Source organism: Narcine bancroftii, chromosome 8 (genome assembly GCF_036971445.1).
Source record: "Narcine bancroftii isolate sNarBan1 chromosome 8, sNarBan1.hap1, whole genome shotgun sequence".
In the NCBI taxonomy this organism is placed as follows: Eukaryota; Metazoa; Chordata; class Chondrichthyes; order Torpediniformes; family Narcinidae; genus Narcine; species Narcine bancroftii.
In genome coordinates, this window is record NC_091476.1 from 23061193 (window position 1) to 23084813 (window position 23621).

General features: G+C 38.5%; 1 protein-coding gene across 4 annotated transcripts in view; it reads right to left on the bottom strand.

Annotated features, from left to right (window-relative positions):
- nek12 (NIMA-related kinase 12) overlaps window positions 1-23621 on the bottom strand; it is a 167787-nt gene that overhangs the window by 140643 nt on the left and 3523 nt on the right. For 2 of the 4 annotated variants that reach the window (XR_011342938.1, XM_069893198.1), the window contains exon 2: window positions 22763-22963. Coding sequence is in view for 2 of the 4 variants with exons in the window: in XM_069893198.1 (XP_069749299.1) it covers window positions 22763-22963 (201 nt within the window). In the remaining 2 variants the exon portion in view is untranslated. Of the gene's footprint in view, window positions 1-17771; window positions 19377-22762; window positions 22964-23621 lie in introns of those variants that run through there. The other 2 variants (XM_069893200.1, XM_069893199.1) reach the window with 2 other exon arrangements.

Below are 23621 nucleotides of genomic sequence, written 5' to 3' on the forward strand. Positions count from 1 at the left end.
AAGAAGGGTGATGTGGTCCTGCAAAGAGATTTCAGGGAGTTAGGTGCTAAGTTGAAGGATAGGACTTCCAAGGCTGTGATCTCAGGATTGTTACCCATGCCAGGTGCTAATGAGGTTAGAAAAAGAATAATGCAGCTTAATGTGTGGCTAAAGACATTGTGCCAGAAGGAGAGCTTCAAGTTTCTGGATCATTGCGGTTTCTTCCAGGAAAGGTTGAACCTGTGTCCGACAGGATGGTATTCATCTGAACTGGAGAGAACTAATATCCTTGCAGGAAGGTATGCTAATGCTGCCCCCGGGGGGTGTGGGGGGGAGGTGGGGGTTTAAACTAGATTTGCAATGGGATGGGAACCAGAGTGCTAGAGCATATAGGGAAGTGGAGGAGGAAATAAAATGAAGATTGCATGTAACGTCAGAAGTCAAAGGGTTGTACAACATGGGATTTTTTTCAGATGCATCTATTTCAATGCAAGGAGCATTTTAGGAAAGGCAGACGAGCTGAGAGCGTGGATTGGAGCATGGAATTATGACATTGTGGCCATTAGTGAAACTTGGATGCAGGAGGGGCTGGACTGGCAGCTCAATGTTGCAGGCTTCCATTGTTTCAAATGTGATGGGGGGGGGGGGGAGATGAAAGGGGGAGGAGTTACATTGCTTGTCAAAGAAAATATCACAACTGTGCTAAGACAGAACAGACCAGAGGGCTCATCTACCGAGGATATATGGGTGGAGCTAAGGAACAGGAAAGGTATGACCACACTAATGGGGTTGTATTAGAGACCACCCAATGGTCAGCATGCATTGGAGGAGAAAATCTGCTGAGAGGTAGCAGACAGCTGCAGGAAACATAAAGTTGTGATAGTTGGAGATTTTAACTTTCCATATGTTGACTGGGACTCCCATACCATAAAAGGGCTGGATGGCTGGGAGTTTGTCAAATCTGTTCAGGAAAGTTTTGTAAATCAATATATAGAGGTACCAACTAGAGAGAGTGCAATACTGGATCTCCTATCAGGGAATGAGGCAGGACAGGTGGCAGAAGTAGGTGTAGAAAAACATTTTGGGACCAGTGATCCTAATGCCATTAGCTTCAAGTTAATAATAGGGAAGGATAGGTCTGGGCTTCAGGTTAAGTTTCTAAACTGGCAAAAAGCTAATTTTGAGGAAATGAGAAAGGATCTAGAATGTGTGGATTGGGATAAGTTGTTTTCAGATGTATGAAGTGAGTGGAAGAAAAGGTGAAGTTTTGAGAGAGCAAAGTTTGTATGTTCCCATCAGAATTAAAGGCAAAGTTAACAGGCATAGGGAACCTTGGTTTTTTAGGGATATTGGGGATCTGGTTTGGAAGAAGAGAGAGGTTTGTATAAGGTATAGGCAACATGGAGCAAATGAGGTACTTGAGGAGTATAAAAAATCCAAGAAAGAAATCAGAAAGGCTAAAAGAAGACATGACATTGCTCTGGCACACAATGTGAAGGAACATCTAAAGGGTTTATGCAGGTATATTAAGAGCAAATGGAAATTAAGGGACAAAATTTGTCCCCTTGAAGATCAGAGTGGTTGGCTATGTATACAGCCAAAAGAGATGCAGGAGATCTAAAATTGTTTTACTTGCATCAGTATTTACTCAGGAAACTGACACAGAGTCATGGGAAGTAAGGAAAACAAGCAGTGAGGTCATGGAACCTGCACAGATTAAAGAGGATGAGGTGCTTACTGTCTTAAAGCTAAAATAAGAATGCATAAATCATCAAGGCCTGACAAGATATTCCCTTGGAGCTTGAGGGAATCTAGTGTAGAAACTGCAGGGGCTCTAGCAGAAATATTTAAAATGCCCTCACCCACTTGTTAGGATTGGCGGGTAGCTTATGTTGTTCCAATGTTTAGAAAAAACTCCAAAAGTGACCCTGGTAAGCCTGATGTCAGTAGAAGGTAAATTATTAGAAGGTGTTCTAAGAGATCAGATATATTCATATTTGAAGAGCCAGGACTGATTATGGGTAGTCAAGATGCATTTGTGCATGGTAGGTTGCGTTTATTTAATCTTATGGAGTTTTTGGAGGAAGTTATCAGGAATTTTTATGAAGAAAAGGCTGTGGATATTGTCAACATGGACATTAATAATGACTTTGATAAGATCACACATGAGAGATTAATCAGGAATGTTTGGACATTCGATATTCATGGTGAGATAGTAAACTGGATTTGACATTGGCTAAGAGAGTGGCAGTAGATGATTTATTCTCAAACTGGAGGCCTATGTCTAGTGATGTGCCTCAGGGATCAGTGTTAGGACCATTATTGTTTGTAATCTATATCAATGAGCTAGATGATAATGTGGTAAATTGGATCAGCAAGTTTGCAAATGACATAAAGATTGGAGGGATTCAGAGGTTCCCTTCTGCCATTACTAATTCTCCACAATGCATCTAGGATGTCCAAGTTAGAGCCACCAGATCTGTCTGAATATGTCCTATTTAACAAAATTATAGTTCCACGTACACAACATGAAGGGGAGAACAATATCGTCAATGCAAAGGCATGATTTGCCTTGAGAAGAGATGGAGAGAGAAATCTGCCTCAGTAGGTTTGTGAATGCAAGTAGATTTTGTTGTTGGTTTTGGTTCGCCTGTCACCTGTCACAGAATTAATCCGGCAGCTCTGTCCTTCAGAACTCAAACAGTGGTGATGTTTCCAAACTTTTCTTGGTGATTGATGTTGATGGCCCCACTGGGATTACATTCTGTGTCCTTGCTATTTTCAAGTGATGGTCATTATGGAGTATTCATCTGAGATTTTGACAGTGGAAGATTGAAACATTAAGTGGTAATCCAAAGGATTGCATATGATCTGTTGACAGAAAGCAATGTTGAATAGTTCCAGGGCTAATGGTGCATAGATTCAAGATTCAATTTATTGCCACGTTATAAAGACAGTACAATATTACACAGAATTTGCTTTCATCTGCCATAAGACAGATTGACCATCGGCAGAAATTGCCTGAAGTACCCCTTACAGTTAGAAAAAGAGAAGCAGAAGAATCACCGAGTGCCTGTGGATTAATCTCTAGCGCTGCCGCAGCCACAGAGACCAGTCCAAACCACCAGCAGCCCAAGATTTAGATCCAAACCTCCAACATGATTAGGAAACCTTCAGTGCCCTCGGCACCCTCTCACGTCCCGGTTCCGATACCTGGTACCCCTTCATCCAGTCTCGAGCCAGTGTCCAGCAGTCCTCAGCCCAGTGTGAATCCCTCGACTGCAGCTGCCAGTAATCCTCAGCCTGTGTGGGTTCCTCGGCTCGAGTCACCAACGGCTTGCTGCCTGTAATTTTCTTCAATCGCAGAGCCCCTCACTAGTCTTCCGCCATGGTCACTATCCTGTGGGTTGTCTCCTCTGCTTCTCCTTCTCAAACGGGGAGTGGTCTCCCCTTTTTCTGGTACCCTGCGCCAGTCCTCCACTTCCCCAGAGTATGCCACCCCACATGGCTGCTGCCAATCATAGGCACTGCCAATCTTGTGCGAGACCCCCACAGTCACACAGTATTTTTAAATAAAGTCACCGTCGGCTCCATTTACAGCCCATTTAAAGCCTGTACGGAGCTGACAGCAGTCAGACCAGGCAGGTGGACTCCGCAGGAGTTCTGTGACTCCGCTCTCCACAGGTTCGCACCAGTGGCAATGCTGCGGTACAGCAGCATCATCATTTATGTTAGCATGTCCTTTCAGACTATTTTTAATGCAATATTCTATCACCATCCACTTCACTTTTCCTTATCCTTTATCTTGTGGATTGCATTTAAAATCAAGCTGAATGTTGTTTAATTCTCGTGAAACATGAAAGTCTACAGATGCAGGGATTGTAGCTAAAAACATACATGGAGGAGCTCAGCCGGTCTTGTAGCATCCATAGGAGGCAAAGATACATTACTGAGGTTTTGGGCCTGAGCCTTTCAGTAATATATCCTTACCTCCTATGAACGCTGTGAGACCAGCTGAGTTCCTCCAGCATTTCTGCATGTTCTTTAATCCGCTTTTGCCATCTAGTGTAGATCTGTGGCAACTAAAGCAGATGTGAGTCAATAATACACAACATACAGTGGCAATTGTTTTGAGGGGGATATCTCTTTTATTGGGAGAAATGGTTAGGCGACCAATTAGTGCAACATTCTTAGAGCACCAGGGTTCCAATCCATCGCTGTCTGAAAGGAGTTTGTACTTTCTGCCCATATCCATGTGGGTTTCTACCCATGCTCCAAGAACATACAGGGTTAGTCAATTAATTGGTCACGTGGGTGTATACAGGCAGGGTGGCCTTGTGGGTTAGAAAGGCCTGTTACTATGCTCTATTTCTAATTTAAATAATGTAAGGCGTGGAATCCTAAACTGGGTTCAGTGGAACCCTAGGGTTCAGTGGAAAAGCATAAAGAATCTGTAGAGAAAGTGACACGGAGTAAAACTCCAAAAAATAAAAGGCTCGTAGTTACTTAATACCTGATTTTTTTTAAAAAATTACTTATTTCTTCTGTCCTTAATTCAATTTGTTTCTTAAAGAATCCAAACTTTTTGGGATGGCAGCAAACTGTACACTCCCCCCCCCCCACCCACCCCCAACAAGAAAAACAAAAGCATCATGAGGCCTGATGTCAGCAGTACAGAAGGCTCTAAATGCATAATTTTAAACCAATGAGAATCCGAATTCTTCATGCACTGGCACAAAGCCGGCGAAGGAGTTGGCCATATTTTACTGATATTCCACACTGACATTCCACATGGTGATAAGTTTATAGTACTGGTGTTTCTTTTTGTGTGATTATTACAATTAGTTTAAGTGTGCAATATTATGAACAATATCTTGATAGTGTTACTTTTTCTCATGCGCGTTTTAACCCATGCATCAGTGGATTAAAAAAGAAACTAAAAGATAGGAAAATTCCTCAGAAGAATGTACTTGTTGAAGTGTCACCACTTTTTCATGAAACATCTTCGAATAAGCCTATATCTGAAAAATCAAGTGTCTTAAAGAAACAAAATTATGACGACAATTATTTGTTGTTTGGATTCACTTCAGCCGGGAATAAAGAGGTAAAATTCTGTCTAACATTTCTTTGGCCCCAACAAAATTAAAAAGACACCTGGAAACAAATCATCTACAGCACAAGGATATGTCCTGCTATAAAAGAAAATTAGATTCTCTTGGAACCAGTAAAGGTTTTATGATGGAAATCGCAAAGAGACCAAAGACAGAGAATGAGAATGCAACTGAAGTTTCTTTCAGGGTAAGTTATCGAATTGCCCTTGCTGGTGAAGCCCACACTCTTGGAGAATCTATTATTAAGCCTTGTACAAAGTGTATGTTCAACGAGCAGTTCAGCAGGCAATATAGTGCAGTACAAATATCAAATAATACTATAGCAAGATGTATTAAGGATATAACTGAGGTCATAGATTGGGAATTAATATGTCGTTTGCTGTCATGTGATGCTTTTTCATTATAACTGGATGAGACAACTGATGTAGCAGGTCTTCCAGTGGAGCTAGTCTTCATTAAGTATATGTACGAGAAGGATATTGAGGAAGATGTGCTTCTTTGTGAAACTTTGCAAGGGTACACAACTGGGGAAGAAATTTTTAACTGTATCAATAACTACATGATGAAGAATGCCATTCTGTGGGGAAAAAAGTGTTTGCATGTATGCACAGATGTGTGCAAAGCTCTCACAGGGAAAATTGTGATAACTGTTTACAGACTTGAGGGTTGCACAAAACTGTGCCTTTCATAGACATGCACTTGTAGTGAAAAAAAATGCCCATGCCCATGAAAAGAGAACTCGATGAAACAGCCAAAATTGTTAATTATATCAAAAGTTGACTCCTGCAGTCCCAGTTGTTTAAAACTCTGTGAAGAAATGGGAGGCTAACACACAGCCTTACTAATGTATACAGAAGTGAGATGGTTATCCCAACCCGAGGAAAAGTATTGGTAAGACTATTCAAACTTCACAAAGAACTTCAAATGTATTTTAGTGATTTGAAGTTTCCATACTCAGAGTGCCTGTTAAGTTGGTTAATGTGTCTTGTGTTTCTTGCTGATATATTCACAAAAGTGAATGAAACTAATATGGCCCTACAAGGATAAATGTTTTTCATGTGTTGGACAAAATGTCATCACTTTCTAGAACATTTGACTTTTGGATTTCAATGGTGAAAGGAAAAAACTTTGATTGTTTTTCCACATTGCAAGACTTTGCGCTGGAGCATGATGTGAGTGTTGATAAAGATTTATGTAATGAAATGGAACAACACTTAACTACTCTAACTTCTACACTTGATGAGTTTTTTCCCCCCGACTTTTCTAGTAAGAACAAGAGGTGGGTACAAAATCCTTTCATTGTCACAGCCCAACTCCGTGCCCGACTCATTGATTTATCAGCGCAAGAATACGTAAAGCTAATCAATGTAGCATCCAACTTCCAGTTGCAGCAAAGATTTAATGATTTTCCACTGACTAGGTTCTGGATTAGCCTGAGTGAACAATATCCATCATTGGAAAAATCTGCTGTGCCTTCCCTATTACCATTTTCCATGACTTACATGTGTGAAACCGGATTTTCAAATTATGCAGCAATGAAAACAAAATACGGAAACCAACTTGATGCCTCTCCTGGCACAAGGATACAGCTATCTAATATTGTGCCCAACATTAAGAAGATCTCGGAGGACAAGAAACAATTTAATTCCTCCCATTAAATGTAAATTAGAGGCAACAAATAATTTCAACTTGGAGAATGATAAGTTTATTTACTTTCTTACTATACTTCTTTATATACCAGGTATTGCAAAAGTATTTTAATCAAACTTACCTCAAAAAATCTGAAAGAATAATCAGAAAATTATCAAATATTACAATTTCTTAATAATACAGAATTATTATGGGCCAAATAAAAACTAAATTTTATTTTTTTGAGAATAAATAAATACACGCAAGTATAAAAAAGGATTCCACTTTTTCTTCACTTTGTATATTTACCCATGCATTATTTAAATCGTGTTATATGGCGAGCTCTCCACTGGCCACCGAGACAGAGGTGCACCAAAGAAGAGGTACAAGGACTGCCTAAAGAAAGCTCTTGCTCCCTGCCACATTGACCATCGCCAGTGGGCTGATATCGCCTCCAACCGTGCATCTTGGCGCCTCACAGTTCGGCAGGCAGCAACCTCCTTTGAAGAAGACCGCAGAGCCCACCTCACTGTAAAAAGACAATGGAGGAAATACCCAACACCAACCAACCAATTTTCCCTTGCAACCATGTCTGTCTGTCCCGCATCGGATTTGTCAGCCACAAACGAGCCTGCAGCTGACGTGGACATTACCCCTCCATAAATCTTCGTCCGCGAAGCCAAGCCAAAGAAAGATTTAAATTTAAAAGTAAAAAGATTAATTCCCAAATCGCACTCAATTCAACCTTTGTTTGAGCATGGCAAATTCTTTTATTTATCTCTTATTATTGTCATTACTTGTGGGGGTGTTTCTCATTTTTGTAATAACGAGGGAGCAATGTAATTCCACAAACTCTACATGAAGATCAAGGCTCCACCATTTCCAAGTGCTCCTAAAAGGGTTCCGTGAGCTAAAAAGTTTGGGAAACCCTGATCTAAAGTATCAAATAGTTACACAAGCGTGACAATCGTATACACAATCCTGGTCATTTTGAAAGGTTCAAATGTTTACATATTGTAATGGAGAATGTTGGGGCTAGCAGTAGATTAGCAATGGTTGTTTCAAGGTCAGAAATTTCAGGTTAAACTTTTATTCCAAAAGTTTGAGCATAATATCCAATACTCTTGTGCACTACTAGAAGAGAGTTCTGTGTGTAAGAAAGATTAAATTCACAAGTGCAGTAAAATATTCCACTTCACAATTTTGAGTTAGAACAAGAAACTTCTTCCTGGTGAATAATATAGTAACTTCATTTAATAAAATCTATTCCATTAAAATATATTGGCAATGTTTCCTCCGTGACTGAACATGAAAATTACATCCTCAAGTGTTTTGAGACATCCCTAGTTATGAAAAGTTCCACGTGAAGGTGTGTTCTACACCTTTCTATCAAATGGTAACCCATGTTTCCAATAATCTAACTTATGCATTGATAGCCCAAAGCACATAATTATGATTTGGTTGAATATTATGAAGGAGGGACCTGAGGATATTCCTAGTAGGTGAAAAGAGGGGATGCGTTCCATTCATCAACAGTGAATTACAAAAAGCTTCAGAGGTAACAGAAGCTTGTAAAGTATCAGCATTTGTGCTGTTTGAAATTTAGACATATGCATTGAGGCCTGGTTTAGTAATAAAAGGATAGGCCATATTTAGTTACCACCCATCAATTTATGAATATTCAAGTGGTTCAAAAGCAGAGAAATAAAACAAGGTTCCACATTATAATGAGGCAGGTTTCCACATGATGTGACAGTGCTACAGTGAACTGGGCAAATTTGTCAAGAGCATTTAGGGTAATATAGAAGATTTTTAAAATTGATTTCTTTCTACTACAAGGTAAAAACACCATGTCAAAAAAAAAATATGGGTAATTAAATTGTTTAAGGACAAAATAAAACATTAGCCAGATTGTACTAAACAGTTAGGATATAAAAAACAAAATGTGACAAAATGGATCTATAAAATGCATGCATGAAAAGAAATGTGGAAGGAAGAATTGAATCAACACAGGAAAATTGCAATATATTGTAAACTACAGACAATCAGGAACAAGGGAACAATCTTGAAAACTTAGTGATGGTAATGAAAATGAAAGCAAAGTTGTAGTGATGGGGAATAAATATTTGGCATCAGAAATTACAGAGGAAGCCAGCATGACAGACATCCCAAAGAAACTAACAATGAATCATTGGTACAGAATCATCAAAATTAAAATTCAATTGCAATATGAAAGAAATAAAAGGCAAAAAAGTATAAAATCCTGAAGAACGTATTATTTCCATTCTATGGTTTTGAAGGAAATAGGCAAGCACAAACTAGGTGTCCTAACTGTTATCTTCATGTAACTGTGCCACTTAAGAAAGGTGATAGAGGATAACAATCAGAAACCAGATTGATGAAAATTGTTGTTGGGAAATTACCAGAGTTGGCAACCAAGGATAGAGATATTGAATACCTTGCAACTTTTCAGCCAACCAGTCAGCCAACATGAATTTATAACATTTATATCATGAATGATCTTTTTTAATAAGTCACCAAAGTACCAGACAGGCTAATATCAATGGATGTTACCTATGTTAGGTATAAGCCCGCCCTCTGCTGGACATCATGTCACACATGTCATGATGTCACCCATATATATAAAACCCTGTGTGTTAGTAGCCAGGTTAGTCTAATAGAAGAATGAGAAAGCATCACGTCTCCAAGTCTTAATTTTGTGAGTGCATACACAACAACCCATATGAAATTTTAGAAGGCATTTTAGCCACTGAAGTAGATTTTTTTCCCAGTCAATGGGAATTAGAGCAAGAGTGTGCAAAAGAGTCGGACAGTTTAAGAAGGTGAGTACTGTGCTGGTAAGTTTATTTCTCTGCGAATGGGAGATGGAGCAGGAGTGTGCAAGAGCACAACAGTTTAAGAATGTAAGAGGTGGAAGTGATGTGGCCATTGTGGGAGTGTCCATCATGTGAGTATGCCAGAGTTGAATTATTGAGTTCAGACTTGGCTCAAGAGGTTTCAGCAGGAAGAGGTGGAATCCAAGATGAGACTCTGGTGAGAGTTTACTATTTTTATTCTTTGACCTTAAATGAGTATGAAGATAGAATGGCAACAGGGTTAGTGGAGTGTCCATCTTGTGAGATGTGGGAATTCTGGACGACGCCATCTCCTTTACAGCTAAATCTGTACAAGGAGCATTGGATGGCAGCTCCTTACAGGCCCAGTTAGGAAATGGAGCTGCAGCTCGATGCCCTTCAGCTCGTATGGGAGAATTGGGAGTTCATAGATAAGAGCTTCAGGGAATCAGCCACCACACTGAAGCTGCAGGAGGCCCTCCATAATGTATGGGACAAAGACATTTTTTCATTTATTTGCCCTGGAGCTCTACAGTTTTCCATTTATAATCAAACAATTGACATGTAATGGAAATGCACATTCCAGATTTTATTCTAGGTTATTTCCATACACTTTGGTTTTACCATGTATAAATTACAGGATTTTTTTTTATATACATAATCCCCTCATTTCAGGGGACCATAATGTTTGGGACATTTAGCTTCATGGGTATTTGTGAGTACACAGGTACTGTATGTTTAATTGCTTCAGTGGTGCAGGTATAAGAGAGCTTGATTCGCTTCAAAGCTTTTGATCAATTTGGAGTCTGTAGTTGCCATTTTTCTATGAGGACCAAAGATGTGCTAATGAAAGTCAAAGAAGCCATTATGAGATTGAAAAACAAGAATAAAACAGTAAGAGACATCACCCAAACCTTAGGATGACCAAAATCAACTGTTTGGATCATTAAGAAGAAACAGTGGACTGGTGAGCTGAGTAATCGCAAAGGGATGGTCTTCCAAGGAAGATCTCCACTGCTGATGACGGAAGAATTCTCATCATAATGAAGAAAAATTCCGAAATGCCTGTCCGACAGATCAGAAACACTCTCCAGGAGATAGGTGAGAATATATCAATGACTACTGTCCTCAGAAAACTTCATGAACAGAAATACAGAGACTACACTGCAAGATGCCAAGCCACAGAAAGGATGGCCAGATTACAGTTTGCTAAGGAGTATTTAAAATTCTGGAAAAGGGTCATGTGGACAGATGAGACCAAGATTAACTTATACCATTAGAAGTGATGGCAAGAGCAAAATGTGGAGATGTAAACATGTGCCCAAGATCCATGGTTTGCATCTTGCAGTGTAGCCTCTGTACTTCTGTTCATGAAGACTTCTGAGGAGCTTCATTGACATATACACACCTGCCTCCTGAAGGATGTTTCTAATATGTCAGACATATGTTTGGGGATTTTTCTTCATTATGATGAGAATTTTTCAGTCATCAGCAGGGGTGGTCTTGCTTGGAAGACCAGCCCCTTTGTGATTACTAAGATCATTAGAACATTATTTCTCTGAACAAAAGCACACAAGTAATGTGGAGGATGTTTAGGGACCATTTGCAATGGGTCATGGATAGATTTGTCTCTCTGAGATAGTAGGATAAGAGAACTATGGCTAACAAAAAAGGTAACACAGCTAAGTAAGAGAAAAAAGGAAGCATACAGAAGGTTCAGGAAGCAAAAGTCAAGAAGGCGTAGTGAAAATATATGGGAGCCAGGAAGGATTTAAGAAAAGACTAAGGAGATCTAGAAAAGGGCATGAGAAGGCCCTGGCAAGTAGGATTAAGGAAAATCTGAAGGATAGCTCAAGTGAAGGCTGAGCCACTAAAGTATTCACCAGAGTCTTTGGTCAATGTGAGGTCAGTATAGAACAGGTTTATGCGCTGGAGCGTTGTTGAGGTTAAGAAAAATTAAGTACTGAATCTTCTTAAAAATATTTAAATTAGTAAGTTCCTGGGATCAGTCGAGATATACCCCAGGTTACTACAGGATTGGGGCATTGGCAATGATCTTTCTTTTCTCTCTGGTCACAGGGGAGGTAGGTACAAAAGGAATTGAGGAAAGGCAAATGTAGTCCCCTTATTTAAAAAAATGTAATAGAAAGAACCCTGCAATAAGAGACAGTGAGTCTTAAATCAGTAGTGGGCAGTTTACAAGTATTTAGAGAAACATAATCTTCTTGGGGATAGTTAGCATGGCTTTGGGAGAGGCAGGTCACACCTCACAAGCCTAATTGAGTTTTTTGAGGAAATACATAACACAAAGGATCATCCTACAGGTTGGACAGGAAGCTGGTCGGGTCAAAGGTTGCAACCTGGAGGCTCATCTGACCACCCACGCAGGAAGGAGGATAAAAGTCATCACCCCCGTCAATCAACATCAGACCTACTCACAGGTAAAGACAGCTAGAAATTGTTCCTCCTCCTCACCTAAAGTCACATGGGCCTACCTGCGCCTACTTGTAAACTGCCCACTACTGATTTAAGACTCACTGTCTCTTATTGCAGGGTTCTTCCTATTACATTTTTTTAAATAAGGGGACTACATTTGCCTTTCCTAAATTCCTTTTGTCCAGCAAAAGGACAAACATTCAGCACATGGGCTAGCTCACTGTCTTTGCTCTTTGGAGCTATCCCGAAACTCCACTGCAGGTTGAGATTATCATTCTTCAAATCTTCTCCCACCATAAAGTAACAAAAGAAATTGATGAAAGTAGGGCAGTTGATATGGTATACATGGATTTTAGTAAAACATTTGACAAGGTTCCCCATGGTAGACTCATTCAGAAAGTCATGAGGCATGGGATCAATGGAACCTTGGCTTTGTGCATTCAGAATTGGTTGCCTGCAGAGAGCAGAAGGATGGAACACATTCTGCCTGGAGATCTGTAAATAGTGGAGTTCTGCAGGGATCCAGATCGGAGATCCTTCATAAATGACCTGAATGAAGAAGTGGAAGGATGTGTCAGTAGATTTGCAGATGACATGAAGGTTGGAGGAGTTGTGGAGAATGTAGAAGGTTTTCATAGATTAGAGTAGGATGTTGATAGGGTAAAGATTTGGGCAGAAAAGTGGCAGTTGGAGTTCAATCTGGATAAGTATGAAGTTATGTATTTTGAAAGGTCAAACTTGAAGGTGGATTACATGATTAATGGCAGAATTCTTGACAGTGTGGTCCAAATCCATAGATCTCTCAAGGCTGTTGCACAAGTTGATAGGGGAGTGAAGTAGTTATGGTATACTGGCCTTGATTAGTTGTGGGATTGAGTTCAAGAGCTGGAAGATAATGTGGCATCTCTATAAAACTCTGGTTATACCATATTTGGAAAAATGTGCTCTGTTCTCGTCATCTCTTTAAAGGAAGGAGGTGGAAGCTATAGAAAGGGTGCAGAGGAAATTTACCAGGATGTTACCTGGATTGGAGAATGTGCAAAGAAGGATGAGAGGTGACTTAATAGAGTTCTACAATATTTTGATAGGCAACAGGAGCAAATACCACAGAACATCTGTTTAAGGTGAGGGAAGGAATGTTTAGGGGAGAAGTCATGAGTAAGTCTTTTCACACAAAGAGCAGAGGGTGTCTGGAATGCATTGCCAGGGATGATGATGAAGGATGGTACAATAGAGACATTTAAAACACTCAGACAGGCACATGGATGCAAGAAAAATGGAAGGTTGTGGATGTGAGGTGGGGAAGGTTTAGATTGTTGTGTATAGGTTTATATAGGTCAGCACAACATTGTGGGCCAAAGGGCCTGTACCGTGTTGTAAATATTCTGATCCACGTTAAATCCCTTTGAATTGATGATAAATTATAGAAGCTTAGGAAATTGGCAAAGTGGAAAGAGTACGAATGGAAGTAATGGGAAGGAATTCAAATTGATATGATGCAATTAATGGCTTCTGGCAAGAATTTGTTCTGGTTCAACAACCACTTGTTTTATTTGTAAATGTAAGCTGCACAACGGGTTAGCAAGATAATGTACCCAGGTTTCTTCACGATACACAAACAAGGGCCACTGTAAGCACTGAGAATGGAACTATCAAATTACAAGGACTGAATAAGCAAAACTGTGACAGATTCAATTTCCGATTTCAGAGCAGGCAAACGTGAAATGTGAAGAAGTGAACAAAGGTGGCTTCTAAATGATGACCAGCTAGAAACAGTGGAATAACAGAGGCTTTTAGTAAGCCATGTGCCTGGATTATTTCAATAAATAAACATTGGCCTTCATATGAAGAGGTGTTGGAGATAGGTTTGCCTGCACAGTTCAGGTAATCACACCTGAAGAATGGATTTATTGTCTCTAAAGAGAGTGTAAGAACCAAAAAAAAAAATTCAGAAGGAAACCTGCAGTTAAATTACAATTAAAGATTAAACAAACTCTTGTTACTTTTCTGGAAAATGAAATTTGAAAGGTGATTTGATTGAGGTTGTTTAAATATTTAAAGGGACTGATAGAATAGAGATCTATTTGTTCAAGATTTGGGGGGGGCTTATAATTTATTTTAAATATAAAATACTTCTAGCCACAAACTCACAAAAAATTGAAAATGACAATTGATGTTTGATATTCAACATTTCAACCTACCTGAAATCAAATATTCTAAAATATGTTACCATTACAAAATATTATATGTCAAATACAATCACAATATTATTTTATCCTTTATATTGTGCATGGCTTGAGAAATGCCATAGAGAAGGAAGATCATTTCTTCTAGGAACCACAGCCCCGAATTGGTTGGACAGGGAGGTCACGGTGAACACGATCAGTTTAATATTTCACTTTACTCTCAAAATTGAAACTAATATGGGGGTCACAATTACTGGATATTTGTTAAGAGTCCTGTAGGGCCACAGTGAATTATAGAACTAATAGTCCATCTCTTTAACTAATTAAAGGATCTGATTGATTAGCAAATATATGAAGTGGCATTTTGTATATCTGATAATGCTAATAACATTTATCATCAAATTACATGCATTAAAATGTTGAGTTGCACAATTTTTGACAATGTAACACATTGAGTTGCAGACAATTACATAATGTTCAATTCCACTTGCAACTCCTCTGCAAATGATGCAGATCACACCCATATTCGGCAAGATCTCAGCAACATTAAGGCTGATCAGTGGAAAATAAAACTCCACTCGCATAAACAATATGGCTACAAAAGAAAGTCACAGGCTGTATATCCTTAGGAGACGCACAAAGAAATGTAGCTCCAACAATACTCAAGAACCTCAACACCAACCATGGAAAGCAAACATCTTGATTTCTTCCCAATCCATCACTCTAAGCCACACATGTCAAACTCTGGCCCGCGGGCCAAATTTGGCCCGCAAGATCATTTCAAAAATGTATTAGAGGTGGCCCGCTGGCTGCCGCGCCAGTATAGCGCATGCACAGTAATACAACAAATCCCAGAATGCATTGGCGTCAGCCCGCTAATCGCCCCCACCTCCTCTGTTTACGTTGCAGGGTCTCACCGTGGACTCTGGTTTTGGGGCCTGGCCGGTGTCAGGGGAAGCCAAGGCCGCTTCCCAGCGCCCGGAGCCGGAGGCCTCGAGCCTGACCTTGCCAGGTCCGTTGCCCACTCCCCCTCCCTGCCGCAGGCCGACCCGCGACTCACGGTGATGGGGCCGCTGATCCGCCGAGATGCCGCCCTGCAGCGAGAGCCGATGCCCCCGCACTGTCGTTGTCCAACCCGATCGCCCGCAAACTCCGCCCTCCCGCACACAGGCCTGAGTAAGGATTATGAACTTTAATCTCAGGATAAAACGATCTTCCAATAGTTTCATGTCACAGTGATAAATATATTCCTGGTTAAAAATGGTCCTGCACCTGGATACAAGCTCATTAGGCATAAAACTTGAAAAGTGTGTAAATCAAAGGATATCTGTACCAATGGAAAAAGGGCATGGCAAATAACCCTGCTAGAGTTTATGCCCACAATCAGTCACCCATTTGATTGTTTCAGGAATCATGTTATTCTCCCACATTCTCAATAGCCCTCAGATTTTACTATTCGACAGCACACTAGCAACATTTGACAAATCCTCTATAGAGAAATATTATTTATTGAATATTTTATTTCTCATTTGTTAATGCTTCTGGAAAGAGTTTATCCAAAACTATTATTAAACATTTATTTTAATAAGAAAAAGTTTAACATTACATATGTTGAAAGAAGAGAAAACATGCAAATGTTGTTGAAAATTTTCAATAAATATTTAGTTCGGCCCTCGACTTAGTCCATGTTTTTAATTTTGGCCCTCCGTGAATTTGAGTTTGACACCCCTGCTCTAAGCTTTCATTCCTTTTTCCACCTATTCAATGTGCTACTCTTACTAGCCTACTCAGAAAGTACTTTCCAAAGTGGTCGATGAGGGTCAATGGGTCATTAAATGCCAAGGAGTAGACAATGGCGGGGGTGGGGGGGGGGGGGAAATATCGATTGAACCTTTGTGGTGGAAAGCAGGGGTGGATCAACAGAAAATAGCACCTATGGCACTGGTGTCCAACCTCTCAAGAGAGCAGGCCTTGGTGGCCCGCCATGTTGTATTTGGTTTCAACCTTTGAATAAGTTTAGAGCGAACAAGAGGATGGAGTGAGCGCCCACCCCTCAGCGCCATCACCCCCCATCCAGCGCCAATCCCCACCCTATCTAGCACCACCATAACCCTCTCCTGTGCCCCCACCACCCCCGTCCAGCACCAGGATTCCATACCTGGGGGTCAATGAGGGATCAAGTATTCCATGAATGGGGTTGATGGTCTAAAATGTTTGAGGACCAAGAGCAAGGGCTTCAGCACATGGGCACATCACCATCTTAATACTTCCTCCAAGTCAAACATACATTACATCACCTTTATTATTGTAGTGTTTACAAATGAGTGGTTTCTATGGTGGGAGTACATTAACCATTAAGATTGCCATAGTTCAAGAATGTGGCTCTCTGCTACTTTCTCCACAGTTATTATGGATAGACAATAAATATTGACCTTGTCTCAGAAATACATACAATATGGTTATGGCTGTCCTTAGGATACAGAGTATTATTGCTTTTTAATTTATAAAATTCAGGAACTACAGCAGCTTCTGCCCCACCTGTGAAACCTACATATTTATTGCTATTATAATCACCATATTGGTTACTTACAAATTAGTAGACATGATGGACGTATTAGAGAGGGTTGTAATGAAGGGAGAGAGATTTGAACACTTTTATGGTTGAAATGAATTTTATATTAACTTTATTCCAAACCAAAGTCTATAATTAATTACTTTAAAACATTTTAAATTGTATTCTGTTTGTGTGCTTCTTGTGGCACAATCAGAACATTCACCCTTTAATTCTTAATTAATCTTTCAAAGCATGATATTTGTGCTGTTAAACAATTGCCTTTAAATTATGCAAAAAATACACTGAAAATGCAGAAAATACTTGGCCCAAAGTCTTGTTAGGTAAGATAAGTGAACCAATATCAATGCTCTCTTCCAGGTCAACTTCCCCAGCACTGTGTCTAATTACTTTTAATTGGCTACTTTGGGAAGGCCGTGCCATTCATGTGCCCAAAACAGACACTCTATTCCAAGCTCTGTCATGGGAGGAGATTATAAGGCAGACAAAGCCACAAAAAAAAATGAATGTACTTACGGTTCATTGAAGAAGTGAAACATCTTCACTGATTTATTTTAATCTCTTCACCAAGTCTCCTCAAAGAGAGAAAGGGCATTTGGGATGGTATCGAGAATTTCAAGACCAAGCATTGGGAGCACACAGAAACCCTGCCTCAATTCAGTAGAAGAATCACATATCGGCCTCATTAACCACCTTGGAATCCACATGACTGGAGTGGAAGCCAATCAACCTGATTCTAAGTGACTGCTTAACAACAAGAAAATCATCTTAATTCAAGTCACATGCACCCATCCATATTCACCATGAAGCATTTAAATCCAAGTAATTAAATAGACCTGGATTTTTTTTAAAAACATTTAGTAACAGTGTATGAATGTGGGATATACAAAGTAATAAAAAATTTTTGTACCAGGAGTACATGCTAGATTTGAATCTAAATTCCAGAGATAAAGGATATCCTCTGCATTACAATACAATAAAATAAAAAGAAAGTACATGGAAAAATAAGGGCAGTTTGAGACATTTCAACTTTTTATTTAAAATGCTACATTTTAAAACTCAACAAAATATATTCAACGCTATTTAAAAAGAGCATACACATAAAGCCTGGAATCCTGCTGGGTTACTCCAGTGATACTAATGATAGTGTGTGATTACAATTTGAATACATTATCCTCCTTCCTGCCTTGTCCTAAACTACAAAAGCTGGAAATTTGTTTCCCAGCCTGTTTCATGATTTAATGATTGGATCATTCTAAAGATGTCATCATAATATTCTGAATTGAGGTCTCAAGATATATTGTCAGCCTATTAGGGAAGTATTCCTACCACAATCCATGTAATTTGAAAAATATATATTTTATAACAAAATTACTATAGAAATATCTGGTACTAAATATTTTTCTATAAAAATAGGGAGTAAATAAAAAATACCCAATCTATAACTTAAATAAATTAGAAAGTAAAAAGTCTACAGGCCATTTGATCTTACCCTTCTTGAATATTTATTTTTCTGCTTCTCATTATGCTATCCAAAGCAATGTAGCGAGCTGTTCCATTACTTTAAAAGGCTGGAAAGTAAGTTTGCCATCAAAACTGAGATATATTAAGTGTAATTTTCTCAATGAGAGATGGAAAGTGAAATTGAAAAAAAGATCCTTAGGTTTTCTATCATGCCACACTCATGGTTCTGAAGGCAAAGAGTTAGGTGCACATCATTTTTCAATATTTAGGAGAAATATGTATATTAAAGCAGAAATAAAATAATATCAGATGAACTTTCAGAAAACTACACGAACACCACAGATTACAAACTGGGAAAGATTCTAAGTTCAGTCTTTTTCTTAAATTTATAAAGTCATAGCATTACAGTGAAAGTCCAAAATTCCAGAGAGTGGAGAATCTGAACTTCTCGAAAACTCTTGGCTTTTGTGTGTTTGCATGCATGTGTGCTTACAAGTGTAAGCACTACAGAAGCACAGTGGCAACAAGCGACCACGCAGAAGTCACGGAAATGTAAGAACAATGACATTTTCCTTTGCTGTACTTAGTATTTTATATGAAAAAATATTTCACTAATAAACTACCAAAATTCACCTGTTTAATTCTGAGTTTTAAAAGTACTGCCTGAGAATCCGGAAAATACAAAAATCCAGACTGACTTCTACTGTATTAACTACATGGAAATCAACTACCTATAAAATAGTGGGTAAGCCTCAGATATTTTTGCTTGAGCACAAATATCTCATAGGATAAATAATTATGACAGATATCCAAGAGACCCAAAAACAATATGTACAGTAGAATTTGATCTGTCAGTTACAACAATATGTACAGTAGAATCTGATCTGTCAGTTACCGTATGCAGTACTTGCACAAACCTTTTCCAAGTAGCATAATTGATTTGCAGAAACAAAGATCAGCAATGTTCTGAGTTACAGACAGATACTTAATCAAGTATCTTCTTCATTCATGTTGAAGATAATGTAGCATGTCTCCAAATGATCTGGGCCCAACCGATGCTCGAACTGAGGTTGAAGGTCATCGGGGGTTAAACCTCTGAGAAACTGAGAAGCAATTTCATGGAAAAGGGACTGACCAACATCATCTATAAACAGATAAAAATGTCAGCAATTTGGTTTCAAAGTAGACCGAGCCCTCTTAAAGATAAATACAAATTGATCACGAATCAACTCAACAGGATCAAAACTTCTATCTCAGATGGATTAGTCCTAAAGATAGAGAAGACCACTCCACAATCATACTAAATCCAAAATTCTCTGTGACCAGATATGTGGATGCTAGCCAACATTTCAGAAAGGGTAATTTTCATGGAAGCATTCTCCCAGAATGTCAACAGAGAACCTGGTGGCAGATGAGCTCTGGCTCATCTTCCACACTCAAAGATGAAAGTGAAAGGTCTTTTGGAAAAGTCAGATTTTTTGTTCTAAAATTAATTTATTTCCTTTAGGAACTAAGGTTTTAGGATCTTAGATCTTCAGGAGGACTCAAATTTCTCTGCCCGCTGCCAATTTATTGAAGCCTTATAATGTTGCAAAAGTTGCAGACTGGGATATCCCCAACCTAGATATTCAGCATTAGGATGTGCAAAAGAACAAGTAATCTACCAAACATTAGAAGACAAAAAAAACAACAGATGGTTTCTCAACTCCTGAAGATTATTATGTAATTTCTTCACTTTCCAAAATGCTCAGGAATTTACAACAATGACTCCCTGATCAATTATCAATATGAGTTTATGGTTGGACTCCTCATTATTAAAAGTGTCTCCTGGCATTCAGGACTAATATGAACAGACTGAAAAGGTTTTCCTCCTCCATTAGGATGAATAATCTATTTTACGGTCCTAAAGCTAAAACACTTGATGTACATTCTGGTTTCTGCATCAGATTGCATTTATATAAAGGTGGAAAAAAGCAATGTCCTTGAATACTGGAGAAACTCAGTAGGTCAAACAGAGTATTTTATAAAGATATATAACCAGCGATTCAGACTTGAGCACTTCATCAAGGTATGCGCAAAATGAAACAATTTGCTCATACCTTGATGAAGGGCTCAAGCCTGAGATGACGGTTATGTATTTTTATCTTTACACACTGTTTGACCTTGAGTTTCTCCATCATTGTGTTTTTACTTCAATCAGTGTCTGCAGACTTTCATGTTTTACTCCTTAGCGAATAACACAAATAAAATAAACTAAATAAACTCTGTAAGGTGTCTGAATGTGGACCTTCTGGCTACTGTGGTCTTTAAACGTATGTAAATATGATAGTTATGACTAATCAGGAACGAATATGAAAATAATTCAACCAATGCTAATGAAGTCATCATCTATAATGCAGAGGTCAAGTGCACATACTTTGCAGGAGAAGGCAAGATACCAGAGGCTGAACTAGACAGATATTAATGAACAGTGAAAGAGTCAACACTAGTAGCTGGACGCAATAGTTTTATTTTGCACCACAGTAACACGGCAATAATAAGGTGGAAGAGAGAAAAATCATAATTTTGGAAAAGGTTTTTTTGTTTAACAGAAATATTTCAAAAGTAATTCTGCTCTCTGCCCAATAGCTGCAGTCCAGGCATTCTCTTTCTTCCCTTTTCCAAAACTCATACCATTCAATACCCTCAGCCACTAAACTATTCTAATCTAACCATTTTGTCTTGAATGATGGAGCCACTGGCCACCCCACTGCAGCTTTCTGGAAATCCACTGCTGGAGTCTTCATCCTTTTCAAAACATTTTCCATCCCATTCCCAAATTAATTTCAATGCAATACACCAAAGTGGAGAAACTTAGCAGGTCACACAACATCTCTTGGAAATAAAAGGCAGTCAATGACTCAAGTCATAAAACAAGGGCTGCTGAATTTCTCCAACAGCTTTGAGTACTGCCCTCGACCCCAATATCTGCAGATTTTCTTGTTTACTCCAATTTATAACCCTCATTTTATTTATGATTGCCAATCCTTATTCTTTTAAATTACCTTGAGCATGTTGTCATGTAAAGACAAAGGAAAACAGCATGCCTTTTAAACATATAAAAGAATTAGATTTCATTTCCTTATGAAAACATGAGGTATTAGGTAGCATGTGCCACTGTTAACATAAGATTCATGAAAAATATTTGAAACCTAATGTTACATGAAGTTTTATAACCTTTCTTGTACTCAAAATTGCACAAGTGTGCAGATTTACTCAATGAGTAATCGGAACTCTTAAAGCAAACTCATCTATAAATTCATCTGGTATAAACATTATAAAGATACACCCACAATGGTTTAGATAAACCTCCCATTCCAAAATGATAATTACTTTTACATAAAATCATTTTATTCTGAAGACTTGAAACCATTCTTTAATTTACTACATTGTAATCCAGGCATTTCTGGGATTTTGTATTCGCAACTGATAATTCTATTTTAACCAAAAGTACATCACAGAATACTAATTAAGAGTTGGAATCAAAACTTTTTTTTCCCTCATGCACCATCTTAACCACCATAAGTTTAGGACCTTCCGATTTATAAAGACCCTATAATGCTGAGCAAACAAATAGCTTTAGATTGCCTATGAACTACAGAGGAAATGTAACCTTTAAAATATTATTTCATGACATAATACTTGCCACACTTCAGTCCACTACCTGAACTTGCCTTGCTGTGTCCTCTTTCTGCTGACATTTAGTTATTCAAAAAAAACCAAAAACTAGTTACTTCAATATCTTTTTACTTAATTTATTTTATTTCAGATATGTCAAATGAATTACCTAACTGCATTTAACTTTATAATGAGACAGAGAACCTATTCAGCTGAATGAAGTTGTTCAACTTATAACAGTGGTGACTTGAGTAAAACCAAGGGGCTAAATACAAAGGACCACTTTTCATCCAAATCAACTCATATTGCAAGTGCCTAAATACAGCTATGCAGACGCACATCCGAAAACTAAGACAAAAGACTACTGTATTTTGTAAAATTTTGCAACTTTTCTTGACAGAAGGAGGCCTGGTACTGAAGTTCCATTTAGCTGTGATTATTGTCAAACTGGTGTTGTCTCAAATGTGCAAATAATTAGTGTGACTTGAAAATGCAAAAACAATTTGAATATTAATGTTGACTAGTTAAGGAACTCGCTTTGCTTCCCAACAAAGTTAGCCCTGGATGTAAAGGAACCCACACTATAAAAATATTAATGTTGAAGTTCCAAATAGCTTTCTCAGTGTTTAAGATATTTAAATAACTTTATTTGGTGATTTTAAAAAATTATTTAAATCTATTTGAACTTTTAAATGTGTCTGATTATTATAAACATTAAGAGTCCATTAAAAGGCTTTAACAAGGGCAAGTGGAATACTTCTAAGGCTACACTACATCCTGATGCATTCATTTAATACCATAATACTCACGTTCTAATTGATGGACAGCAAGTCAGCATTTCACACTATGGCATAAAAATATATTTCTTCCTACCTATACATCTCTTTTTCAGAGATGCAATGGTACTGGACAGGTTGACCGCAGTTTCTTCTTGGCCACCTCTTTCATCTTGAAATGATTCGTTGTTAGCTTCAATTTCCATAGCAGAGCAAGCATTACATACTATTTCTCCTACATCATCTTCTTCTTCCTCAAAATCATCTGGATATTCAGTCGAGTCCACCTCATCAGTGGCTACCAATAACAACCACAGATAAAATTCAGAACAGAGTTCCATTTACTCACAATCATTCATAAGCTTACACCATTCCGATGTCATCATAACACTCAGTCAATTAATAATATTTTCAAAAAGAAAAATGAAACTATACACTCTCTTGAAATTCAATTTTAAAAAAAAATTTAGACAGACAGCACAGTAACAAGCCATTTCAACCCACGAGTCTGTGCTGCCCAATTAACCTACAACCCCCGGTACATTTCAAATGGTAGGAGGAAATCAGAGCCCCTGGGGAAAGCCCACGCAAACACGGGAAGAATGTACAAACTCCAGTTCCAATCCCTGGCGCTGTAAAGGCATTTCACTCACCATTACACCAACCGTGCCGCCCTTCAGAAACAGAAATGGTTTATTCTGCCCCAACACAAAATCACATTGCAAAGTTTGTGCAACTTAGAGTGGTTTCTGATATTATTTGGTGTCCTGGATCATGATGTCAATTGTCCTTAGGCATGCATTTTAAAGTTGCTTGTCATGGCAATACTCATTTTTATTTGGTAGATTAAAAAGTAATACTGTTAAGTCATAAGTATAGCACAGTTAATAGACCCTCACTACTCTGGCAACTTAGAAACAATTCTGACCTCCAGTGCTCTCTGTGTGGGGTTTGCA